General features: G+C 37.3%; 1 protein-coding gene across 2 annotated transcripts; it reads left to right on the top strand.

The window, feature by feature from the left end:
• Positions 1 to 202: 202 nt before the first annotated feature.
• LOC134853003 (calmodulin-like) lies at positions 203 to 26,938 on the top strand. Of its 2 annotated transcripts, none has more exons than XM_063868915.1 (4): positions 203 to 394; positions 23,346 to 23,636; positions 24,208 to 24,302; positions 26,052 to 26,938. In XM_063868915.1, exons 2-4 carry the CDS (start codon positions 23,462 to 23,464, stop codon positions 26,226 to 26,228), a joined length of 447 nt encoding a protein of 148 aa, XP_063724985.1. In that variant the 5' UTR covers positions 203 to 394; positions 23,346 to 23,461; the 3' UTR covers positions 26,229 to 26,938. The 2 variants fall into 2 exon arrangements, with proteins under 2 accessions (XP_063724985.1, XP_063724984.1); XM_063868914.1 differs by having other exon boundaries at positions 203 to 569.
• The last annotated feature ends 383 nt before the right edge of the window (positions 26,939 to 27,321 follow it).

The raw sequence follows: 27,321 nt of genomic DNA, 5'->3' as shown, positions 1-27,321 counted from the left end.
TTTTAATGTAAGAATTGCTTCTAATTAAACTTTTTTCGCCACATGAAAGAAATTTTTGCTGCAGTCAAACGTAATTGAAGAATAGCGCAAAATGGTCTAAAAATAACGAGTCAGTTTTTGTATAAAAATATTGTTTGTATATTTCAATTCGGTGTGTAAAATTTACAACTTACACTTATTTATTTTCCTGTTAATACAAGGATACTGAAACAGGAAATAAGGAACGATAAACAAAAATAAACAAAATTGTGCTAACTTGGCTATTAAAACTTATTGCCTGATGCAATTGACTGAATGGCTGCTTGTTGTATATTGATGGTGCCAAAAGGGGGAAATCAGATTTTTCAGCTGAGATAAAAAGTTCTTTCGCAGTTTTTTCGTCGCTTTTGAGAAGGTAATTCTGCTTTTAACTCAATTAGAATAACAACCCACGCTCCTTACAAAGTATCAAAATATTGCTCAGCAAGCAAAATTGGAAGAAATCAGAGACAAAAAACCAATTTAATCTTTTCGCCTGAGTTTTTTTGGGGTCAAACAATTTGAACCAGATTTCGAACTTCTCAAAAAAGGTAAGTTTCTTGTTTCGTAAATGATAATTTTCATAATTAGTAATCCATTACTATGGTTTTATCCAAAGTTTTTGAGTCAGAAATTCCTACATAACTTCAATTAATTTCTGAAGTGGCTGGAAAAAAAAGGCAAATTGTCCGTTTCATCATAATTTATATTTTTGCTGGCCGCAAAATTAAACTTTTTTTTCAAAAAAGCTACTCTTCTGATTTGATTGCGAATTTTTCTCTTGTTTTTGCATAAAAGTAGCTGTAACTTACAACATACGCAAACGCGTTTTGAACAAAGAGGTAACTTTTCTCCACGCTATGTCGTGAATTTTTGTGTTCAATCAATTTTTTCAATTTTCTTACATATATGCCTTACATATAATACATATAAAATACAGTCGATGCTGAGGTGAAAGTACGAGCTACGTTATCATTCAGAATTTTGATAGATAGCGGATTATTTATTAGATAGTGGAATATTTGTGCTCGGTTCAGTTGTTTTATTTTTAGTCAATCTGTAATTTTTAATTTAGCCGGTCAGATCAATTTTTTCCTGTAAAAACGACTGCCGTGAATATTTTAAAATCAATAAAATGACTTCCATGAGCATAAAATATAAAATAGTTATTAGTAAATTTATTGGGTTGTCAAAATTAGCAAATAGTTAAAGCGCAGTATGTTCTGTTCTGTTTACTAAGAAGTTGAAAATTAATACCGCTCAAAATGATGTTCCAAAATCAATTGAAGCAGGCTTTATAGTCTTATCACAGTTTTATTTCATGTCGGTTGCAGCACCCGAATTAAGGGCTTCGCGACTCGACCCCCTGACTACGCAAAGGGTCTTCCCTTTGGTACTATTTTAAGACCTCCAGCTGTGGCTGGCGGACCGTTAACTTTTTTTTAAAGCGCCTTTGGCGCCAATGTATACCAATTTCGAGGCGGGATCGGGCACCAAAAAAAACATCCAAAAAGTGCCCAAGAACGCTTTTTAGGCCTGTTTTTCAAAAAATGCCTGCGTGCAGAAATTTCGCCCCTCGAGAAAATCATAGATCCGCACCTGGTCGGTTGCTATTTTTGTTTTCAAAAAACACGGTATAGAGTTAAGTTTTTGTCTTTTTTGGTGTACGGAAGATTATTCACTTTTACAAAGAGTGCAAAGTTTTCGTGAGAGCCGAACTTTGTTCCAGCTGCTCTACAAAAAGTAAAGGAACTGGCGCTACATGTTTTTTTTTGTTAAAAAATCAGTTACATCCAAGAAAACTTGTAGGGAGTCACGTCAGAGCAGATCTATTAAATCTGTTTCATTCGTTTTGGTTTCAAGAAAAATTTTCAAACACTTTTTCCCTAACTTTTATAGCTATTTAAAAAATCAGGCTTGCACATTTCTGCTAAATGTATTGCAATTCTAAAGAAAACTACACTGGTCTAAACTAATTGTGGTTCCCTAGTTCGAATTGCTTTCTTCATTTGTGGTTTTTGACTAGATACGCAAACAAGCATTCAAAATTAAAGCCGTCCTAAAAGGCTCAGCAAAGCAATTTTACATTACGCAATTAAAATGATCCACCTGCATGCTTTATTCGAACTAAAACTGGAGTAAAAATCAAAGATCTCAAACAAGAGTAAAAATCAAAAATGTAGAAGGAAAAGCTCTCCTAAAGACGAAGTTTTCGCCTGCATATAAGAAAAGTGAGAAAAAATTCTCTATTGTAGGTTTAGAGGATTGCTTCTCTAGGTTCAATGTTTTCTCTCTAAACGACACTTCAAAGTGGTCCCACGGATAGTGAATAAGAGGAGCGACCAAGATTCAAGGCTATCTACAATCCCGAAAAGGTTAAGTTGGTGGAAAATATTCTGTATTGTATTATGTTGCTTGCCCCGTTCTGTTGTGCTGCTCTTCAGGTTGTCTCGACTACTCGATAAAATCGCAACAGGTTCCAACTGTAATTTAACTCAGAAGAATATACGGCTAAATACAGAAGGCGCTGAGTGGCCAGGTTATAATCTAATAATCAAATCAAAAGGAAAGGGTCCGCAATTTATCAGCATAATTACCCAATTACAACTTGACTTCCAACTGGCATCACTAACCAATTCTCTCTCTGTAGAGACGTTTTCTCACCTTAATGAGAACTAAATACCTACTGTTTCTGCTATAAATGTTTTCTGACTCCGAGAACCAACTACTCGAATCACTAGAAATTATTGTTCTCCCTAACTAAATGAGAACCAACTATGCACTATCACAGTATCAAATGCTCTCTTCTCTGAATGAGAACCAACTACTCTTAATTGTAGCTAGCAACTCTTCGGACTCTTAAAGGCTCTCCGGTACTCTCCAATTTCTTATCTTTTTTTACAATTAGTTTTAGTTAACTCACGCCATTCTCTATCAGTCTTGACTTTCGCTAAAATCAACCGTTCGCACATGTCTTATGACTTTATCCCTCCACCTGTCAATTCATGTGCCAAATTTGGTTTCTTTTATCAATCTTTTTACGCTTATTAGATACCCGGTATGCGTTAGGAGTCACAAATTGACCAAGCAAACAAGTGTCATACAATTCTAATCCACTAATTCTTGACCTCCGTGAAATTCAGCAGCCGAGTTAAACTCAACCTCTTAACCATGCTATGTTTATTCAGTGACGATCCCTAGATCTTTTTTTATTATCCCGTTAACATTCCCACCCCCAATGGTAGGGAGAGACCCTTTTCATAGGTAATTATTTCATTTTAGGCATCTAAAATTTCAATCTGTACTTTATTCCAACCCCGATCTTCTAGCTATCAGGGGAACGTATTTTGTCTATTAGGGCAAATCAAACCAAGAAATCACCTCCGGGAAGCCAGACAAACTCGCCGTCTGTTTATACTACTTAGGAGACTTCATTCTCATGCTGCAGTGTCCTATTACTATCATTTTCCTCTGGGACCACTTTTCTTTAGTCTAGTTGAATTGCTTTTAATAGATCATTTGCCAAGCTAAACTGAACCCAATATTTACCATGTCCACTCTGAATTAACTCTACTACTCCAAGGTTGCAATGTAAAAGCTGTATTGCTATCATCTTCTGCCCTTTTTCTCAATATGCAAGTTTCCTCCCAGTTATCAGTTAATAACCCATTCTCAATTCCAGGGGTTGGTCTGCGGAATACGCAACTTTCCGTTGTTTATCTCGGGGTTTTTCAGGCAATTTTCGGGTGAAATAGCCCAAAGGTCAACATAATTTTACCCAGGGATCAACCGGGATCAAACTTCCAAAGTTGGGTTCAGAATCCATGGTGGCCCTAACTACCATGTTCCAATCCATATCCCATTAATACTTCACAATTTATCCCATTTCTAAGGTCCACAATCACTTTTCCCTAGAATAGCGCTATTAACACCAGAAAGAGCCGCCGGAGGGCGTACACTCATAAGGGATCTTTTTTAGAGGTTCGTATTTTATGTCCATTGCCGCAAGGAAATCATTAAGCCACCTCCATTTTTTGCGTAAATTGCCTATTTCAGGTTTAAGGGGGTGTTTTTAAAGTGCTAATAGCTTCCGATCCACCCTTTGGAAACGGTTCAAATTATAACACAAGATGTATCTTGCCATTATCAATCATCCCTCTAAACTTCAGCTCCCTATGTTCATTGAGGGCCGAGAAACGATTTCCAGAAGTTAAGAGTGGGTTCTATTACTTAGAGCACAAAACCGGAAGTGGGGGGTTCTAGGGGTCTGGGGTTCGAAACTTAAGCTTTCCTCAAATAGGCCTATAACATTAAAAAAAATTGCCCTAATACCGCCGCTAATTTCCGTAGGGCCATTTACACTTCCGGGGACCGTCATCACTTGCCCCCTTCCAAGGGTCTGAGGGGTCCCAATTTTCGTATGCCCGGGTCAAAACATCTAATATACCGCTACTCTGAATTTCGTAACATTAGCTTCCTTAGTTCCGAGATTTTGTTTTTTTTGGGGGGGGGGGAGGGGTTTCGCCGATTTCGTCAACTTTTAATTTCTGGGATAAGGGGGGCGATATATTCGAAGAATGAACTATTTTGAACTCAACCATTTGTTTGTTGTACTACTTAATTAAATGTCTAATCAATCTTACGCTCAGGTTAGTAGTCTATCTAATACAGTCGAAACGCCAATTCTACAGCTATTATGGATTTTTGAGGTCTAAAATAATGTCAATACAATCGATTTCCATGTTATACTCCGACAACAAAATTTCTCTAAAAATGAAAATAAATCCATTTTTCCTCGCAAAAAAAAACATTGCATTATGAAAATAAATATTTTTTCCACTATTTGTTTTTGCGTGGTGCAAATTTTTGTGCAAGAATTTCTCCATTTATCAAAATGAGTAATGCGCCCGCATTGGAATTCAATGAATAAAAATCAATTACAATTGAGTTTCCTTGTCAGTGTCCAAGAAAGTGATAAACATCAGGTGGCGGAGGTTGTGGGTTAGGTGGAGGTGGGTGTTCAGGTGGGGGGTTGTTCAGGTGGTGGTGGGGTTGTTCAGGTGGGGGTGTTCAGGTGGGGGGGGGGGGTGCTGATGGGGGGGTTCAGAGGGGGGAGGGGAGCAAAGGGGCAAACGTTAGGGGGATTGAATGGGAGCAAAGGGGCAAAAGTTGGAGGGGGGAGAACTTAACGGAATCTTTTTGCAATTTGTGTTCAGGTTTTGAAATGGATTAGGCCGTATACCCTTATGCAAAGTTTCCGCTTCACTCACTTGATAAATGCAGAAATTCTTGCAAAGTTTTGCACGACGCGCAAAACAAAAATAAAGTGGAAAAGATTATACCCTTCATAAAGTTTGTTGGGCTACGTAAGGGGCTCACTTTGATATAATTATGTCTGTGATCGACTGGATATTTTCGGCGTAATTTTTGATTAACTAAGAAAAGCCAAAATGACCCATTTTTGGGGTAAAATTTCGGGCCCGAATTTCTCAAAACAAATTACACCATATTAATTCTGCTAGAACTTTAAGCAAGTTTTGTCTTCCTAAGTTTTCACCTAAACCCAACCCAATTTGAGAAAAATGCGTTTTAAATTTCAAGTTTAACGCGTTTTGTCCGGTTAATTTAAATCAGCACTGTATTTCTGTCTTCACGTCTCAATTGAAGGATCATTTTTGTGATATCAATTGTGACCATCTATTCTATAGTTTCCAACATCACAAAATAAAAGTCGCTGTCAGAGCCTTTTTACACACTCTCCTTGCGAGGCACTAGTTCTCCAATTTGTCTACTTCCCTTCTTTTAAGTCTCCTTTTAAGGCTGGATCTCTCATCACCGTTGCATGATTTCTTGGTTCCTGGTTTCCAGTTTTTCTGATTGGTTTCTGGTGCTCCTTATTTTTTTGCTCATAGCCTTGCCCGAATCTTCTTATAGATAGTCTTAGTGCCTGTTCCCCATTTCTTTGATTTCTTGCACTTTCGCGTGTGCTCATTACAGTATCTTATTTTCTATCTCCGCCGCCATTTCCGATTCGTTTTTTCCACCTTTTTGCTTTTCATCTTCACAAAATCCTCCAAAACTGGAATCAATGCAGTTCCTTTGTTACTCAGGCTGGTTTGCAACTTTTTGTATCTAAGTTTCTGTGATTTTATTGAAGGAATTGGCCACACCCAGTCTAATTAGGTTGTCATCACGGTAAACGTCTATCTGAGTCACTATTTTTCTTGTCCATCTCTTTTCTTCTCTTTTTTTTCCACTTAAATGTCGCCTGTGTTTTCGAAAACCTTCGTTTTGATTTTGTGCTCGCGATGTAACAGACATTATTGGCGACTTTTTTTTAGCGACTAGCGTCTAGTTTGATAGTTCAAAAAGTACTTCTTTTCTATTTTGTCAAGAACCTCTCAAAAAGTTTACTGATACTTTTGAGGAAAATATTGCACATCTGGCAGAAACTTTCCCAACTGTCGTTTTGTCGACGAAATTTGCTGCAACATCATGCAAAGTTTGCGGTGTCAAGTGAAGCATCTTATTACAGCGATTTTGCTTTAAATCGGGTTCTGAGCAAAAGCTTACAAAAGTATCTCAAAAAGCTTATTCGTTTGTTGTTCCGACTATTAGAAAAATGGGGAGGAACTTTGTATTCAGGTGTTTTTTTTTAGTTTTTTTGCCTCTTTTTTCTCTCTTTTGTTTTCCAGACAAAATCAGCTACCATAAATAATCATCGGAGAGATTTGAGTGATATATCATTTTAAAGCCCTCTCAGCTGTGATGAGAACGACATTTAAAACTTTTCCAAAAACTTTCTGGGTGTCGAAAAAAACCGGTATGAAATTTTTGATTTTTCAACTAATTTCGAGTTAGCGAGCAGGCTTAAAATAGTTTATTTTAATAGCTTATGAACTTAATTTAAGCGGTAAAAGTTTAGTTTTAAGACAGTCTAATTTAATTTGGATAGAATCATCATGTTTCCAATCTTTCCGTGACATAGTCGACATTGCTGCTCCCGATTCATCCAAAGTGTGATGAGGCGACATTTAGTACCTCATTTATTTTGCTGTCTTTTGCAGCCATGCTGCATAGTTATTTACCAGTCTGCTCAAGGTCACCGGGTTGGCCTTACCGAGCGACACACTGTGTGTGATCACTCTTATGTTTTGTATACATCGTTGTTAGATGTAAAGTTTATTCAATCTCTATTTGTTCTATTTCATTTAGTCAAAGTCTGACTAACTAAATCTCAAGTAACTAAGAATCAAAGCAACTAATCAATCAATTCACTATTACGAACAATCTAGTTTTGTCCTTTAAATCTCGGCAAATCTCATGGCGCAGCCAGCAGTTCCTGTGAACGAAGACAGGACTGAACTGTTGGGTATTCCCCCTTTTTGGGCGAAACCTTCGATTAACCCCCCATTCCTTTGGGAATCTTGGATTGGACAGTTCTTCCTGGCGGTGGGGTTAAAAGATAACCTGAACCCTCAGGAGTTATTAGCAGAACCCACGGAGGTCATCGATGAACCACCTCCAAAAGCTGAGATCATAGGAGCGACGGAAACAGCTGCGGAGGCCGATGCACGCCTCCTCAGAGATCAGGCAGCAGTTCGCCGCATGGCCGAATACAATGCCGAGCGCAGAAGGAAAGGCCCCAGAATAGGCCTCAACTGGTTCTATCACGAAGCAGAAGCCCGACTGAAGTCACGGTTGTTTTTCGCTCTAGGAAACGAAGGGAAACGACGCTTCGCGGATTCCTACCCGCATACGGACATCAGTGTCACTCCTTTCCGTGATTTCCACAAAGCCTGCGAATCACTATTCAAGATAGAACGCGATTATACTGTCGAGCGCATTAAACTGTACAACAATATCTTTATGTTGGAAAATGACACCTTTTCTTCATTCTACGCTCGCCTCAGTGCTCAAATTGCCTTGTGTAATTGGCCACGTGCTCAAGAGAGGGATAACCTGAAAGATCTTTTCATAGGACGAATTCGTGATGTGGATGTGCAACAGCAGCTGATTAAGGCAAAAGCAGATTTAGACGATACATTCCAACTCGCTCTAGAATGCGAAAAAGGGGCTAGTACATCAGCCCAGTTCCAAAAACTACTCCCACATAACCAAGTCACTGGAAATGTCAAGATAAAACAAGAACCCACTTTCTCAATACAGTCATCTAGAGGAAAGCGGAATACTCCTCAGAACAACTCTAATCGACCAAATATACAAAGTAACAAAGGCAACAAAGCATGTTATTTCTGTGGCAACCCTTTTAGCCCGGAACACAGAAAGTCGTGTCCCGCTCGAGAGGTTACCTGCAATCTTTGCAAAAAACGAGGTCATTTTGCTAAATGCTGTAACTCGTCAAGACGTCGCGTCAATTTGGTCGATGATAGTGAGGAAGTGATTGACCCCTCAATTGACTGTAACTTCATTGATGCAGACTATGATAGCGAACCCGAATACAGTGTGCTACAACTTGAAAGTGCTGTTAGGATTGATAGCGCTGAGCTTCTCAGATCAAACAAAGGGAAACCGAGAAGCCTCAGTATCCAGCTGCGTACGGGTTCGAGCTTCTTCTACTCAACCATCGACACTGGAAGTCCTGTCTCATTCATTAATAAACGGACTTGCGATTTGATATTACAGCGAAACCCGTCGTTCAAATTTCGAGACGTAGCACGGAATCCTATAGACACTCTGTATGTTGATTACAATAAAAAACCAATCCGCCTTCTCGGCTCAGTTTGTCTACCGATCTCGTCTAGTGGTTGGAGAGTGGAAGAGGCTTGCTTCCTTGTCTCGGAGAACAGAACAAGAAACCTGTTGGGTTTGGACTTACAAGACCAATTGGGAATAGTGACCACCCAACTGAAGGCAGAACACGTTCAGCAACTTGAGGTTCTGAACCAGGATCCTGTCTCCGATTATTGGAGTTCTTTCTTCGCTAAAAAATACGCGCACGTATTTAATCGATTAGGAAGATCAAAGAACCACAAAGTGTTTACAAACTTCAAGTATCCACTGGTACCACGTCAGGTTAAGGGACGTAAAGTCCCAATTCACATCCAGGACAGAGTCGCTAACGAAATCAAACAGTTGGTAAAACAAGGTCACATTGAGAAACTGGACAAATGCACAACTGACTATTTCATAGCACCCATTGTACTGACTGCCAAGAAGGACGGCTCGAAAAAACTTGCTTTAAATGCTAAACCGATGAATGCGCAAATCTGGAAGAACAAGTACCAGATGCCAAATATTCACGAGCTTGTTGATTCTGTGGCTCAAATAATCACTAAAGATGTACCAGGCACCGTTTGGTTCACCTCGTTAGACTTGAAATATGCTTTCAGCCAGCTGCCATTGTCTTCAGCCACCAGCAATCATTGTAATTTCAATATTTTATGCGGAGATGCTACGGGAACCTATCGGTTTAAGACAGGGTTCTATGGGTTGACCGACATGCCAACCGAGTTTCAGAAGGCGATGGATTGTACCTTGCAAGGATTAGAAGGTGTGGTTTGCTACCTCGACGACATTCTAGTAGTCACGAAAGGAGACGTTCAAGCACATAATGACTTGGTTGAAAGAGTGATGCAGCGACTCGACGCAGAAGGCTGGGCATTGAAACTCAGTAAGTGCGAGTTATCAGTAAACCAATTAACATGGCTAGGTTATGTCATAAATGAGCACGGGTACTGCCCGAAATTTTCAAAGATTGATGCGATTCGATCACTTAAACCTCCCAAAACCTTAAAGCAGCTCCGCTCGTTTATGGGGACGTTAAATCACTTACAACGATTCATACCTGATCTACACACATATACCGTTCATTTCCGAGAATCTCTAAAGGCATGTAACAAACAGTCTTTTCGGTGGGGGGAGGAACAAGATAGCGCCTTCAAGAGTATCATAAATATGTTGGCTAATATTCCCAATTTATTCCATTATGACTCTTCAAAAAGTTCTCGGGTGAAATGTGACGCTAGTCATAACGGGTTAGGGGCATGTTTGGAACAGGAGATCGAACCAGGAGTTTGGGCCCCAACCGCGTTTGCCTCACGCTTTCTCAATAATGCTGAGACAAAATATAGTACGAATGAACTTGAGTTGTTGGCAATCGTTTGGGCGTGCGAACATTTTCGTACTTATTTATTGGGCAATCGTTTTCAAGTATTAACCGACCACAAAGCCATTATTTCGGCATTGAGTGAAAATTATAATAACAAATCCTATCAGTCGCGTCTTTCACGTTGGGCGGACCGGTTACTACCTTTCGATTTCGAAGTTATTCACGTGCCTGGGGTTACTTTAGGCATTGTGGATTATCTGTCTCGACATCCAACCTTCCCAGCTCCAGCGCCATCAATCTACGATGAACTTTTTGTTGTAAAGTCTATTGAGGCATTCAATTCGGCCTTATCATTTATAAATACATTTAATATACTTGACTCGTCTAGTAAGTTATGTTCTTCGTCGCAAGAGGTCGATGTGCCTCAAATTCATAAATCAAAGTGTTTTCTCGACCAATCAAATCACGTTATGCAAATTCGCGCGTTCGGTCTCTCACCGCGTGAGGGCGTCGAGTCATGTTGTTGCAGAATTGACCAATCAGAAACCGGTATGCTAATTAATAATCGCAAACCAAATTCGCTCGCTTCAATTCACTGTCTCCGACCTGAATTGTTAAAAGATAGTCGCAACTCTTTCTTCTCATCTTTAACTCATTCTACTAATTCTCTTTTATCTCACTTCTCTATCTACAACAACATGAATCCCTCAAAACCTACTCACTACCACATTCCGCTCTTGAACATACTAACGACAAACCAACTACTCAACCAGCTCACAATCCGATACAACACTCATCATATAGCACAATGGAGGAACAAGCAGAACTCCTCTCTTTTGTCGAAAACTTCACATTGAGTTCACCTAATTTTCGACGGCCGAGCCCGCGCCCTTCAGTAAGATCTCGTCAAGTAGGACGAATCTCACGACTGGACCAGGTACGTCAACGCAATCGGACCAGAGAGCGTGCGGCGAAAACCCGATTTGTTGCTGCCAGGACTGTCTCCAGAAGGGAGGGACACAACCAGCTTTTGGAGGCTTTGCGGAAGTGCCGATTGTCAAGACCGGGCAGAGCTCATTCTGTTGATAAAGTTGGCGTGTATGCAATCAATGGTGGAAAGCCTATCATCTCCAAGTCCAAGAAAGAAATTGTGGGACTACCGGGATTATTCGACGCTGACTTGCTAGCCGAGCTCACAGAAGAAGATAGATTTCTGGGTCCGATGAAACGGGCCATCAATAACAAAGACGTTTCCAGTTTTAACAAACTCGGAACCTACATGGCCCAATTCTGGTCGAAAGCAGCGGTTGTCAACAACTGTGTGATAATTGACAACAAACTGGCCATCCCAGAAGTCCTGAGACCAGCTGTTCTTGCCCGCCTTCATCGGTCGCACCCGGGTCAAGAGGCCATGATGTCAGCCTCTGAATACATTTGGTGGCCATTTATGAATCGGCAGATAGTCGACACCTGCGAAAGATGCCGCGAATGCACGTTGTATGGTAAGAACTTAAAGCCCGTCAAGACTTTTCATACCGCTCAATCTTTGCCCTTGTTAACGGGGCCTAATCAGGAGTTACAGTTAGATTTTGCCGGTCCTATTGTAGATGATAGAGGCGTAAAAATATTCCTCTTGGTAGCTATCGATCGTTTCTCGAAATTTCCTTCTGTACTTATTACAAAAACTACTGGGGCTAAAAATATTACGAAATTTCTTGAATCTTATATCCGAATTCATGGCTTACCTCATTCTATCAGGACTGATCATGGCTCCGGCTTTAAAAACGAAAAATTACAACAATTTTCTACTAGTAAAGGTATCAAACACATCTTTTCCCCAGTCGGAGACCATCGGGGCTCTGGCCTCGTCGAACGTACGATACAAACAATAAAACCCAAGTTAGGCACTGAACAACTGGATCTTACTTTCGGTAACTTGAAAGAAGTACTCTATCGAATTATAGAAGATATCCGTAAAAGCAATCATTCTACACTTAAGAAGTCACCTTTTGAAATGCACTTCGGACGAAAACCCAATACTGAATGGTCACAAGCTTTTCATAATATAGTTAATTCTGATACTTCAGCACAAAGACTTGAACGCAACCTCTTGACGCCGGATCAAATTGCCAGTCAGGACTATAGTCGAGATCGTGCCAAAGTGGTGCCAAGAGGCAGTCTCAGTCCTCAGATTTCCCCACGGTTCAACCCAATGTTCTCTCTGGAGGGAAACATTGCCGACAGTGCGCCGTACAAGGCGCTGGCCGATCTTGCCCGGGCGGCTAATAACTGGTCTCAACAGAAAAGAAATCTTCCACCAGATGGGGGAAAACGGGTGCTACAGGAGCTGTCGAGTCGCCATTTGGATTTGGCTCAGTCACTAAAAACAGACCTCTCTCGCAAAACACTATACTTTGCGGAAGACCGGTCAATCAATACGCCTCCAGAGGCCCAAGATACTGTTCGCCGTCTACCGACACTTCAACCCCGTCGACAGTCTAAGACAAGTAAACTAGAATCTCTCCTTTTATCCGATCCTACACGTGTGAGAGTGTTTAGAAAAATTATAGATCGTCAGTCTGGCAAACCTCTTTTTAAACTCGCGAAATTCAAAATTACTCGTGTCACCGATCATACATATGTTACCGACAAGGGAAAGGTGTATCGGAAAAATCATGTCTGTCTTAAGCCTAATTATAATAACATTTCAGCAACTTACAACACACTAGGTGATCGGCTCCAAACTTCATCTTCAAAAAGTGGGGGGAAGAAACCATTTACTCGCGCATCTAGCCCAAAATTGCTCGAAAAACGGCCAGCTAACACGAGCGCGTCATACCCGGCGGTGGTGGACCTTACTGCGGATTCATTTAGTGAGAGCCCTCCCGTTCAGCACGCTTTGCATGAAACTCGGACATCTACTCCGATGGAAAAGCGATTACGGCTACACGACGATTCACAACCGGTTACGTTTGGCAGCTCGTCCCTCACACCGGGCCCATCTTCTATGGATACTAGTGTCGACCCCCCGCTCACCATTCAGCCTGCTGAGTCCACAACTTGGGTTGCTGGTTCGCATCAAGTACCACTGGACGTGGTTGATTCCGAGAGTCCTATTGTCCAAGGAAAAGGCGCCCAGGCAGACCAATATTCGTCGCTCCCTTCTCTTTCTCTCCCAGCTCAACCGACTACGGATGATCTGGAAGGCACTCGGGCCTCATCTCGAAACAAAAAGGCCACAAGATTTTTCGGCGACCCGTTACGGCACTCGGTCAAATCGGTGGAAGAAGCCAAATCATTAGGAAAAGAAGCCGACTTGTCATTCTCTACAAGTATTGTACCATCTTCCAAGACATACGCAAAAGACACTTCAGTGCCATCATCCTCCACGTCACCTAAACGTAGACTTCTTGTTCGGGACCGTTTACACTTAACTTCTCCGGAGGCGTCATTTTCCTCCTCGCCAGTTAAAGCTCAGGACGAAATCTGAAGATCGAAAAAAAAACACTCACTCTCAAACTTTTAACAAAACTTCGTATTTAAACATTATTCTTTTCACCGTGCATTTTACGGGATAGGGGTGCTATCTAAAATAATGCTTAGGGGTGCTGTCTATTTATTTATGTATTAAACAATTTTTGGGTTCCCCAAAAATTTTCCCTTCCGCGGGGAATGTGATGAGGTGACATTTAGTACCTCATTTATTTTGCTGTCTTTTGCAGCCATGCTGCATAGTTATTTACCAGTCTGCTCAAGGTCACCGGATTGGCCTTACCGAGCGACACACTGTGTGTGATCACTCTTATGTTTTGTATACATCGTTGTTAGATGTAAAGTTTATTCAATCTCTATTTGTTCTATTTCATTTAGTCAAAGTCTGACTAACTAAATCTCAAGTAACTAAGAATCAAAGCAACTAATCAATCAATTCACTATTACGAACAATCTAGTTTTGTCCTTTAAATCTCGGCAAATCTCACAAAGCCTTTTTACTACCCAATTTGTACTTAATTTTTGCGAACTAATCTTTTTGCAGCTCATCAACAAGACATGTTTGGGTTGCCAACTCCGAATTTGTCTTTGCGAAGTTAGTTTGATACAAATGATCGCCCGCCTTGAGAGTTTTTGCAGTTTCGGTTTTCTTCTTCCATGGTTTCTTAGTAATTTAAGTTTCATGGTTTCAAGGAGTTTCCCCTGTTCACCTTTCGTCATTCTTTTGGGTCGGTTTTTTTTTGTTGTCTCTCTCCGTCAATCTTCATCTTCTTTAGATTGAAACTCCACATTTTACCTAACATATCTTCTCTTTTGACAACCGTACAGCCAATTATCTTGTCCAAATCTAGAAATCTAGAATACCCATTCTGATTTTCTTTTAACATTTCGTTTGGGCATTACTTCTGGGTTTTGTGTCGTTCTCCACTGGCTTTCAGAAATTACACAATTTGTCTCATTCTCGGTCGCTGAAAAATCCTCGGTGATTGTTCTAGCACCATACTGTATTAATCTAATTCTCGGTATTTCGTAGTGATCTATTTGAAATCAGTTTCGTATTAATCTATCTCCTTCTCGCTTTCCCTTCGCAATACTCTGTTTGATTCTTCTGGCTATACAGAAAAAAATGAGAGGCAAACCGCATTTCTGTCTTCTGTAGAGTTTTTTTGAATGCAACACTCCACTCTACTCTTCTATCAAACCTCTTCTATCGTCTGTTTATCGGTGCTGATTTCAAAAATAAGTTTGGGTAGATGAAAAATTTACGAGGCCTAGTTGTGTTAATTTTGGAACACAACGAAACTTCAAAGGATTAAGCTTCTGTCGAAAATCACCAGATCCGCATCATCCAAAAAAAACCTAGAGGCCTCGTAATACATATTCAAACATCAATTTTAGAAGCAACTCTTCCTATTTCTGAATGCACTTCCTTGCGGTTTGTTGCATTTGTCAATGTAATTATATCCTGGTGTCTTTATCTCGATCTTGATAAAAAGGCGCTTTCATACCGACAATTAGTTGACAACAATCCTTGCACCAAAAATTATACATATTTTTTGTTTTTGCAAACTGTCTACTTTGTTTCGTTTTCCAAATTAGAATATTGAAAATGTTAAGTTTGTTTGCGTATCTGGTCTTAATTTGTACAGTTTTTATCTTGAGTAGTTTACACTCCATGCTTTCCGCTCATCCAATTTCTCTGTGCTTCTCAGGCACATTTTCTCTGCTTTGATCTTCTTTTGCAGTTCCAAAGGTCGGATGTTCGAGGCCCAACATGATCCGTGCTCGTTGCTTGAGGGTGAGGCAACATTACCCAGCCCAGAACAAAAACCAATAAAAACGAATTGCATGTAGATCCTAAACAGGGGAAAAAAACAGGCCTCCATGAAGAGCCGAACAGCTCGTATGCTGGTCGTTTCCCTTGTGAATAAACAGTCTTAAATTAGGTTAACATCAAGGTTGCCGTTATTAGTTTACAGTTGGCATCATAGTCTGTAACCTCGTTTTTTCTTACATGAACTCTTGCTACCGATATCCCTGTAACTCTTGATGACCTTGCTTTTCTTCCTCTTAGTTCCACTTCCGCACAAATTTGAAAAAAAAATTGTCTTTCAGTAGAAGACAGGGGCGGATCTAGGATTTTCTCGAGAAGGGTGGATCGACAAGATTTTCTGAAAATTTTGTCGACGTTTTTTTTTGATCGACCAATGAGGTTTTCTGAGCTCTACCAAATCACTATAAGGACCCCAAATTGACCAAAAAATCGCGTTTTTATTGGCGCGCGCTTCCCCTTAAAAGTTAGTACAAAGGGGGCCCGCAGTGACAAAATGGATCAAAATCGATCATCTACAGAAAAACATACAGATTTTAGATCTCTTGTAATTTTATATAGTAAAGCTTTGATTATGCAGTTTTAATAATTAATTAAAATGCATTTTACTTTGCAAAAATTTCATACTGTATTTTTTCATTAAATAATCAAAACCAAAACACTCTAAAATTGTTTTTTTTTTCTGTATCAAATTTCCTGCATACTATATACATATTGTATACAGATTATCGAGAGAATATTTACAGATTATCTAGAGATTAGTTACAGATTATCTACACAATATCTACAGATTATATACTGATTTTATACAGATTATGAACAGACTATATACATATTATACACTTTTTTGTTCAGAATATACACAAATTACATACTGATTTTCTCAACACTGTCGCCAATCAGATGATATGGTTGTAATAAAAATAAATTATAATGCATGCTTTTCATTGAATTTTTCTTTCTGATGTTTGAGAAAAAAAAACTCAAATCATTTTTTTTCAGAATGGGTTGCTGCAAAAACTAACTGCACTATGTTAAGTTTTCTAATTTTTTATTGATTTTTTTAAGCAAAATTGGGCTGGGAAAGTTGATCTTTTAAGTGGCAGTTGAAGAATTTTTGCACAAATTTACTTTTATTACCACGGGAACCCTTAGATTGCAAAATCCTTGATGGATCTCTTAAAACTTGAAGTTTGTGGTCAACAATTTTTGTTAAGTGAGTTCAGCTCACTGTAATACTAAAGAAAATTTTCCTGCTAACAAATTTTTGTTGAATTTGTGACAAAATCATTAATATAAATCATGAATGACCAAAACTGAAATTGATGCGACCCTTATGGTTTTTGGGCAATTTAATCAATTTTAAATAGATTGTATACAGATTATATACTACAGATTGTCTACAGATTATCTACCGATTATATACAGATTATCTACAGGTTTCAATGTATAGAGATTACATACTGACTAAATGCAGATTATCTACAGATTAAATACAGGTTTTATAGAATAGAAGAATTGATTGTTTTGGCACTAAAATACATTTATTTTTAGTGGAAAAATAGATTCTAACTGTATAGAATCGATTAATGTTCGCAAAATGGTTGTAGATAAATCGATTCTATACTTACGTTAATCTGTAGATTTTTATGTATATAATCGATTTATATCCATTTTTTTCACTGCAGGGCACCTTTGTACGAAGAGGGTCGGCATGGGGTCGAATCCCTGAGAAGGGATGCGTCTCCTGTCCCCCTCCTCCTAAATCCACTGGTGGCGCGCTGGTGGAAGAAGATCATTACACCAGCCTCCATGCTGAAGAGAAATACTATGTGCCGAGCAAAATCGAACAAATTTTTTGGGCCAAGACGCATAAACACATCAAACTTTGGTCAACATAAGTTTGTCAAGTCTTATTTTGTACAGGATTTTTTAAATCTTAGTAGTTTACACTCCATGCTTTCCAGTCATCCATTTCTTTTTGCTTCTCAGACACATTTTCTCTGCTTTGATCTTCTTTTGAAGTTCGAAAGGTCACTGAGTACCTCAGACGCAGATAAATTTGCTTTGGTCGCGCTGGTTGTGCACGCATCTAATTGATCTGCAAAGTCTGAAAATACCCAATTTTAGTAACGATAGTCTTATCAAAAAAATTAGGTGTCGAATTTTCTTGAATTATGTATAAGCTTGCTTTCAGACTGTTCACGATAGTGACAAAGTCAAAGCCATGAAGGTCGAGCCGCAAACAAATTTCGTACAGTATTTTCAGAGAATGTCCGAGTGCGCGATAATTGAAAAAAAATTGCAGTTTTTGATCGGTTTTCTGCTGAAGAATCAGTTTCTGATTACTGAATGCTCAGAGGCAAAATATGCCCTTTTTTCATTTTATTGTGACGCAATATGGTCCGTATATCAGGGCGAAGCTCTGATTTTTCCGACTGCCTTCTTTCAAAACAGATTTGTTTCGGAGCTAATAGCGGATTTAAATTAGCATCCTAAACAGTAGAAAAATGTAGTAATTATGATTTGAAACATTTTGATAACCCTGGGTTTCCCCGCTTATAGTTTTTATTGAACATAAAAATATGATTTGAGTGCTTTCTGATTCGCGAATAACAAAGAAACACAGATTTCGGTGAATATACATGAGAGGTTGAGATAAATTCAGATGTCAATACGAAAGCATGGTTCGTGAAAATGCAAAAAAATGCAGATGTGCAGCATATTTTTTGATATTAAGAAAAACTTATATTGACTAAAATCACTTTCGTAACATATTAAAATTTCTTCTAATTACTACTCAAATCAATACTAATCAAAATCAAAATGAATGCATGTTTCGTCAAATTGCAAAAAAAAGTGCAGATGTGCGCCATATATGCTGGTAGTAGCAAAAAAAACAGATATAGACAAAAACCAGTTGACAAAAATCAGTTTGGTAACCCATTGAAATTTCTCCTAATTACTATTCAAATCATCATGTTTCAACGTCAGAATGAACTCATGTTTCATAAAATTGCAAAAAGTGCAGGTGTGCTGCATTTATGCTGATATTTGCAAAAAATATATGTTTACAAAAATCATTTTGCAACCCATTGAAATTCTATCTAATTACTATTCAAATCACCATGATTCAAAAAGAAAATGAACGCATGTTTCGTATAAAAATGCAAAAAAGTGCATGTCTGCTGCATATATGCTGTCATTTGCAAAAAATTATATTGACGAAAATAATTTTGCAACCCATTGAAGTTTCTCCTAATTACTGTACATCAATACTATTCAAATTCAAAATAAATGCATGTTTTGTGAAAATGCAAAAAAGCGCATGTGTGCAGCAAATATGCTGATTTAATTTAAAAAAATTGATAAAAGTAAACTTCGTTACCCATCGAAATTTCTTCTACAATTACTATACAAATCATTAATATTCAAAGTCAAAATGAATGCTTGTTTTGCAAAAGTGCAAAAGGAACAGGTGTGCAGCAGATATGCTGACAACGGCAAAAACATGTATAGACAACAAGGGGCGGATCTAGGATTTTCTCGAGACGGGGACGGATTTTTTAAAAAAAGAAAATTTAGACGACTTTTTTTTGGGTCGACAAAATTGATATTCTCCGAGCTCTCCTAAAGCAGTAAAAAGACAGTGTTTTTGCCAAATTTCTCTGGGCCGCAGGCAATCTTTTGAAAAACAGATTAAAAAAAGCCGTTTTTGGGCACTTTTTGGAAAGTTTTGACATAAAACAAATCGCGTTTTTTTGGCGTGCGCTCCCCCTCAAAGTTAGTATATATTGGCGCAAAAGGCGCCTTTAGAAAAATTTTAAGGTCGGTCGGCCAAAAACGGATTTCTTAAAAAGTGCCAAAGGGGGCCCTTTGGGTCGGCAGGGGGTCGAATCCATGAGGAGGGAAGCGTCCGCCCCAACGCCCCCCCTCCTAAATCTGCCCCTGTAGACAACAATCAGCTGACAAAAATCAGTCTCGCAACCCATTGAAATGTTTTCTAATTTTTATTCAAATCATTACTATTCAAATTATTACGTTCAAATGATTGAACGTTTTGCGAAAAAACGAAAAAGTGCAGGTGTGAAGCATTTTATCCTGAAATCAGTAAAAAATTATATAGTGAAAAAATCAGCTTCGCAACCCATCTTCTAATTGCTATTCAAATCATTTTTTTTCAAATTCAAAATGAATGCTGATATCAGGAAATTGCAAAAGCGTGTTTGCAGCATATATGCTGATTTAAACAAACAATTATTGTAATTCAAATTTCTAAAAATGAAAGCTGATTTCGGGAAATTGCAAAAGCGTGTTTGCAACAAATATGCTGATTTGAACAAAAATTTATTGAAATTGAAAATTGAAACAACTCATTCAAGTTTCTGCTAATTACTATTTAAATCCTTTGAAACTTCAAAAACTCAAAAAAAAACAGTGAGCATGAGTTTAAAAAAAAATTTAACTTGCTGAGTTTGGGAACCAATCGTGAGAATATCTCCAAGGAAAGAGCGGATCGCCACTTAGATCAGCCAAAATCCCAATATCACCGAACAATATTCCAACAACTCTATCCAAGGGTTTCGTTTATTTAAGCCCTAGATAAAGATAAACCGCTTTTGGATGGTCACTCTGCAGCAAACAGCAGACACTATTTAAAATAAACAAAAGGAAGCTTTGAACAATTGTTCAATCAAGCTGTATTTCCACCAGAGATGAAAAAATTGTTCCAAAATTTTATAAAATGCTTCAAAATTTGTTAAAATTTTTGAAAACTGTCAATGGAAGGCATATAGTTTAACAAATACACCCATTCAAAACAATTGTAAACACTCTCTCAGTTAATGATAAGTGATGGCGCTAAAAGGGACATTCTGTAACACTGTTTTTTAAAATTATTTGCCCTATAATTGACCTTCATTTTTGAAAAACTACTGGTTACAACGAAAAATTTTTTCCAAACGAACGTTTTTCTTTCCTACATTATTAACAGTACAATTTCTTGAGGTATTTTTTTTCCAGATATTTCATCGTCCGGTCATAAAAATTTTCAGATAAAAAAATTATTCAATCAAAACTTTCTATGCGCAGGTTGCAATCAACCTACCTCTAGCTCAAATAGCAAAACAATCTCAAAGCAAAACAGTTGGTTTTTTTTAAGTTTGGCAAATTACAAAGTATAAGCGTAACTTGACACGCTTCAATTATTGGTTATATTTGGCACTTGAGGCAACAACACCGCACAATTATTGTACCGTTTGCATTAAAAAATCTTTGCTTCGATTTTGAGTTTTTCAATAAACCATAAAAATGATTAAAGTTTTAACAAGCAAACACTGTTTAATGCAAATTTTATCTTCAACTTCATTCCAGAAACTCGGACATTAAGTTATCTTACAAATTTGTTCGGACAACCGAAATGAAACTTAAACTTTATAAACAGCTGAAAATTGAAGTTTTGAACTAAGCAAAAATTCATAGTTGGCTATCTGATTTTGAATAGCCTGAAACACTTGTCGGCGTTGAAAATAAATTGAATTTTTTATTGAACATTTCAGCTGTAATTTTTAGCTTTGAAAAATGGTGTTTAAAATTTGCACTATATTTAAAGCAAATACGGTTAACTTCAAATTTGAACCAAATTTTTTTTTCATATTTACCATTTTCAAATCGCAGATACAAGAAAATTTTGTCAAGGGTTTTATCTTCTCTCTAATCTTTTTACCTACTTGAAATATTAAATGAAATGTCTGAACTTGTTGTTTTGAACTTTTTCAGCTTATATAAGGCAATCAGATTATAGAACATGAGTTTTTCACTTCAAATTGCGAGAATATTGATAAGAAAACATTATTATCAAAAATGTTTCCTGCAAAATAACCTCGACGATTTTAGTCGAGCGCATATTTGAAAATTATTATTTTTTTTAATTTAGATTTTTCGAAAGCACTGAATATAAACAAAGATGCAAATTTTTTTTTGATACTTCGGCAAAAGTTTTTCTGCTTCATGAGTTGCCTAGGTTCTGAGTTTTTCAAATTCATTAAATTTGCCGATTTTTTTTTGTGTAGCTTACAATTAGTTGGAACAATGTAATCTGCTTTGAATAGAGATATATAGTAATTCTTATGTTTTACTTTTATTTTTCTTCAAATCAATACGTCATCTGAATATATATTTTGATGACTGTTATTCCAAATAGTTACTGATCTTTAAAAAAAAACATTTCTATGTATTTACCAGCACATCTTTCAACAAAGTATAGTTCTGTTTGTTCTTGAGTTTTCCTCGTTGTGATAAATTTCATTATTGATTATTTTTGTAAGCCGTCATTTGTTTTTGATTTTTTGAGTCATTCTTTGCGCGATTGCAACAAATTTTTATAGCCCAAAGCACAATTTTTGACTGAATGCAATGATTTCAGTTTTTGCTTTCATATCACGAGAGTAGAATTTAAAAGATTCCGATATGGTTTGTAATTTTTGCAGTTGCGTGTCCTCGTATTTTGCGCAAGTTCACACGAATTCATTAACTTCTTGTTAAGATCAAATGAAAAGTAAAAAAGTCCAGCACAGTAACCCCTTGAACCCCCCCCCCTGATGTAGTGAGATCCAACTAGTTTTAATATATTTTACATTTATTTTGTTGCTGGCTGTTGCTTATGAATGTTTTCATCATTGTACTCGTGCTTTCTGAAAAACCAGAAAAACTCAGTTTCTGTTATATATCTAATAATTAGCAAGCAGCGTGATTGTTCGTATCAGTCGCTTTTCTAAAATATTCTGTACAAAATAGGATAACGTCAATGGTTGAATAAGACCACCGAAACCCAAATTGTGTGCTGCTCAGTAGATTGCGGGATAGTAGATACTCATTTATTTGTTTAAATAAAATTTTTTCAAAAACATTATTTGGTGCTCCGGTTATTGAATAAAATCTGTAGTTTTCAGGGTCTTCTGGGTCATCTTTTTCATATATTGGGCTAACATATGCTTTTTTGCGTAGCCCAGGATGTAGTGTTTCACAAAAACTCATTCAAAAGGAATGTGGATGTGTGTTAACTTCTTTGCAACCATCTTTCATAGCACACGCTGGAAGATCAGACCTTCGGTGTTTTTTTTGCAATAAGATTAAGCGATACTTTTTTGCATTCAACGGTAGTGACGATAGATCCAAAATGGGAGTTTTTTCGGAATAAGATATATCATTCCCTAAAGGAGGTTGGTCACTTTGTTTTTTGTCAAAGAGACAGCCTAGTGCCGAAAACTTGTATTTTAAGACGCTTGCTAATTTGGTATGATTTGATATTGATTCTCCAAAGAGTTTTTTTAGTAGAGAAATGCTACTTGCTGTTGTTTTGGAAACTTTTGTGATATTTATGTTCCATCTTTGGCACTTAATCTTTAATGATTTAACTAATTGTGATTTAAATTCTTCGTCCGCGAAATTCAATCCAAGTATTGTTTTGGGCGGGGCAAATAACTAGATAGCTCTCACAATATTAGACGAATTGGACAACTCTTTTTTTTCTTCTCAAGGATACACAATCTAGAAAACATAATCACTGTTCTTTTTTGGCTACGCTTTAGCAAGCAAAAGGCCGTTTGTTAACGGTGTGGGACTCTTATATGAAATGTTTCACACAATTAGGAACCACAGCAAACACCAAATAGCGGGCTAAAAGTTGGTCTGCAAATTTTAGCTTCAGTTAATTAATTCAATCTGCCTTTGACCCGTTCTAGAGCTCTTGGACCATTCTGCTCAGTGCAGCCGTACAAAGTCCTTCATGACCAACGCAATCGATTAACTTTAACTGATCAGATTCGATAAACTTTAACCAATCAGAATCATTTGTTTGAACCTGTCTAATCAGAATACAGCGAACCGCATCTTTTCTGAGTCTTGAACAAAATATCAATTCTTTCATTTCAGATATTTTCTAATCAGAGTCCACGAAGCTATCGATAAAATTCAACCAATCAGAATCATTCGTTTCAATCTGTCCAATCAGATCTCGCAGTGTATCTTACAGTGTATCTGTCCCATCTATGTCTTCTATGTCGGACGACACAATAGCAGAATTGAGGGAGGTGTTCGAACACTTCGACCAGAACAAAGATGGACAACTGACAGCGTGTGAGTTGAAGGCGGTGATGGAAAAGGCAATAGGGGAGGATATCACACTGGAGTATGCGGAACATCTCATCCAGCAGGCATCCAACGGTCAGTCAAGTTCAAATCTTCAAATATAACAACTTTCGGACCTCCTTTTCAACAACCCGCTTTATCTTATTTATAGTTAACGCCAAATGGTTGGCAATATCTGTTCGGTCAGAGAATCTGAACGAAGTTAATTATTCTAAAACTGCACATTTTTACATCGGATTTCTGTGTTTAACTGATTTCCCCACGTACAATTTAAAAAAAACTAATTAACCTAAAATGCTATACAGTTTTTGACCCATTAAATTGCTCAAGGTCAACGATATTGCCAAAAACTCAGCATTAACTATAAAAAGGAGAGCTTTTTGGTAATTGCAATAAGCGTTTGTGCTTTAAATCGAAATGTCAATCAACTACAAATCTAGGATGTCTTTACTTATTCTATCAAATTACAAAAATAGAAACTAAAATGCATTTTTTTACTGCTTTCAATTTTTCTCTGCCTGTTTGTTGCACCCTACAAATTAAACTTTGGTTCTATATATCTATTTTTTGGATTCTAGGAATTTGGATTTTGATTGTTTTAGTTTCGAGAATTAGGATTTTAGTTTTTGGATTTTGATTGTTTAAGGGAATCAATTCTGCGACTTCGAGCACTTCCTGGCCTTCATGAAGAAGAAGATGCACCCGGAGATCACTGACCAGGACCTAGAAGACGCATTCAAGGTTAGATATCATACCATCACATGTTAATTCCATCACACATTCTAACGCTACCATACAGTACTTTTTGCAACCTCTCTCAAATGTTATACTTCTTTTTTATACTCCCATAATCCCACTTTTTCAAGGGATGGTATTTTTTGTTCCGACCATTGAAAATGGGGAGGAACTTTGTATTCGGGTGATTTTTAGTTAATTCTTGTTTTCCAAAAAATCAGGTACTACAAATACTCAACAGAATGGATCGAGTGATATATCAGATTAAAGACTTTTTAGTCGTGATTCTAACATATTAAGTTCAAAAAGTGCTCCCAAAGTCGAGGAAAATCGGTTTGAAATCTTTAATTTTAGCCTAATTTCGAGCGAGTAAAGCGATCGAGCAAGTAACGTTCGTTACATAAAATGGGTCATTTATGCTAAAAAATTTTCATTTTGCAAAGGGAAAAATATATCTTTTCATACTTATGTTCTATTTCATTAAAAAGCCTTATTTTGCGCAAACAAATTACATTGCAGCCTACTAGGCATGCTGGTGCGTTAACTCGAATTTTGCACTCATGTGAGAAGCAATTGGCAACTGTAGTTTTAATATCGATATTTAATTTGGCCTGAAAAAAAAAACAGTTCTGCAGGATAATACTTCATAACTTGTTTACAAACCTGGATTGTAATATGATATTCGTGAAGTATCTTAAAAAATTGTTTCTATCATTTTAAAAGAAACATTTCTTGACCTACTTGTTGTTCCCAACAAATTTACAGAGGGAAAGCTGCGCTTGGCAAACACTTGCGATATTACGACCAAAAGGCACTCTATCAAGTGAAATAAGAAAAAGTAGAAATCAGCATCGAATTGGCAAAAACTCGGCTACGCGTGGGATTCCAATCTGCGACGTAGCAAATACGACTCTCATGCTCTAACCACTCAGCCACGAATGTTTAAACCCCCCCAAAAAATTAGCCACCAATAAGACAGGTACATATGCTATTAAATTGCCAATTCGATGCGGCAAAATTAGCACCAAATACAATAAGACACAATTTTGCATGTAATAAATAGGAAAGCATAAAGCCAAATTATGCATTTCAAAAAAATTGCGAAACATATTGAGTTGAAATTGAGATAAATTTCTGAAATCGAGCTTTTTATCATTGTACTGCTGTTTGAAACCAATAATTTTATTTCGGTTCATTTGATGAAATAAAAATGCATGAGCTGTGTTAACTTTTTCCTCATCAAAGGTCAAAGCACATATGATATTATACTGCTACCGCAGCCTACCGATTCAATAGTGCCAGCAAAAGTAACACTTTTATTCGCGACTTAGGTTGGAAAAAAGGATGTTCGTAATAATACACTTCGCTTTGCAAGTGTAAAAAAGTGTAAAAAAACTTTTGCGTACGGTCCAATTTTAGTTTTTCCCCAGCCACCTTTAATAACTACCTCAAAAAAATCTTGTAGGCCGTTAACTGCGGCATCATCTTAACACCCTATTAACCGTGATTCGTATTCTAAAAATATTTTATAAAATGGTCTGAATATATTCAATTTTCTTCTAAATTAGACAAAGATTCCAGAATTTGAATATACAAAAAACTTGTAAAAAAATATTTTGCGATTTTATTTTTAATTTTTCCTCATTTTTAGTTTTTTTTTCAAAATACCGTGGTCGGAACATACTGTGCCCATTGCACAGCAACCAGCTATCCTTTGTTAATTTAACCTATCTCTGAATTTAAAAAAATGAGCAGGAGTTCGATCACGACGGGGACAGAGTGATCACGCGGGATGAGCTGAAGGTGGCGATGAAGAACTTGGGGGAGGTGTTGTCGGACGAAGACATCGACTCCATCATGAAGGAGGCCGACCACGACGGCAACGGAACCATTGACTTCGACGAGTTCAAAAAGATCGTGCTCGGACACTGAACTTAATTTCTTAACATTATGTTTAAAAATATTATGTAAAAGCTCACTAAACATCCATTATTATGTAACTAATAAATCATCTCGTGTGAGAGATTGTGCTTGAACGTAGAGCTTAACCGGACTGATGAATCCAACTTCTCTTTATTCTGTAATAATTCATTATGCATCATTCAGCTAGTGTGCGAAGTCTGTTCTCGGAAACTGATTTCAAAAACACTTGTAATCTTTAATGCACTTCAAAAAAAAACATTGATTTTGCTCAACATGAGCAAGAGACTATAAATTATACGATGGTAGGTGGTTCAAGAAAGAGTGGCGCTTGAACATTTATTCAAAACATAATTAATTTGGAGTCTGACAAAACCACGCAGTCTGCGATTAAAACATACAAGGCATCTCGACTCGTAAAAATTACCTTATTCAAATTTTGCAAAAATTCCATGGTGAGTACATGGTGATCGAATACAGAACTTCTTATTACAATTACTTCTTAAGCATTAACTGATAGCTCAATAAAATAACTGAATAATTATATAAGACAAAACATTGACATACCTTAATTTTTTATAAGCAGAATTGCCAATTTCATGAAAAAACCCTGTTTCGTCTGATTTCTTTTAAATTATGTATCATACATTGCTAAATGTTTTTAAAATGATCCGAACTTTGTATTAATTGTCAAACTCCCCATCAAGGAACCCTTCTTTTGTAAATTTAATTATTTGCAGTTTGGTTCATGATATTAAGCGAGAAAATGCAGCCAAATGAAAGTAAATGGACACCAGAATCTAAATAAAGAAAGCAAAACTTTAAATTCACAAATTTTTCCAAACTATAAACTCACAAAGTTCCAAGTAAGGTTGAATATGAGCATTCGAAAACTTAAGTTTGGGGTCAGAGTATTAACGACTTTATAAAAAATATCGCAAATTTGTAGGAAACAAAACGTTATGTAAATAAGCCAACCGAACTAAAGCCGATTATTAATCAGCTGAAAATCAACCAAAACTGTTCGGCAAAATTTTATTAGAAAAAAAAACATGCATTGCCCAATTAGTATCCACGAAATCCAAAGATGTACTGAATCAAAGTG

Source organism: Symsagittifera roscoffensis, chromosome 8 (genome assembly GCF_963678635.1).
Source record: "Symsagittifera roscoffensis chromosome 8, txSymRosc1.1, whole genome shotgun sequence".
Taxonomy (NCBI): Eukaryota; Metazoa; Xenacoelomorpha; order Acoela; family Convolutidae; genus Symsagittifera; species Symsagittifera roscoffensis.
Note: the sequence above shows the minus strand (reverse complement) of the source record. Positions and strands in the feature narration are given on the sequence as shown.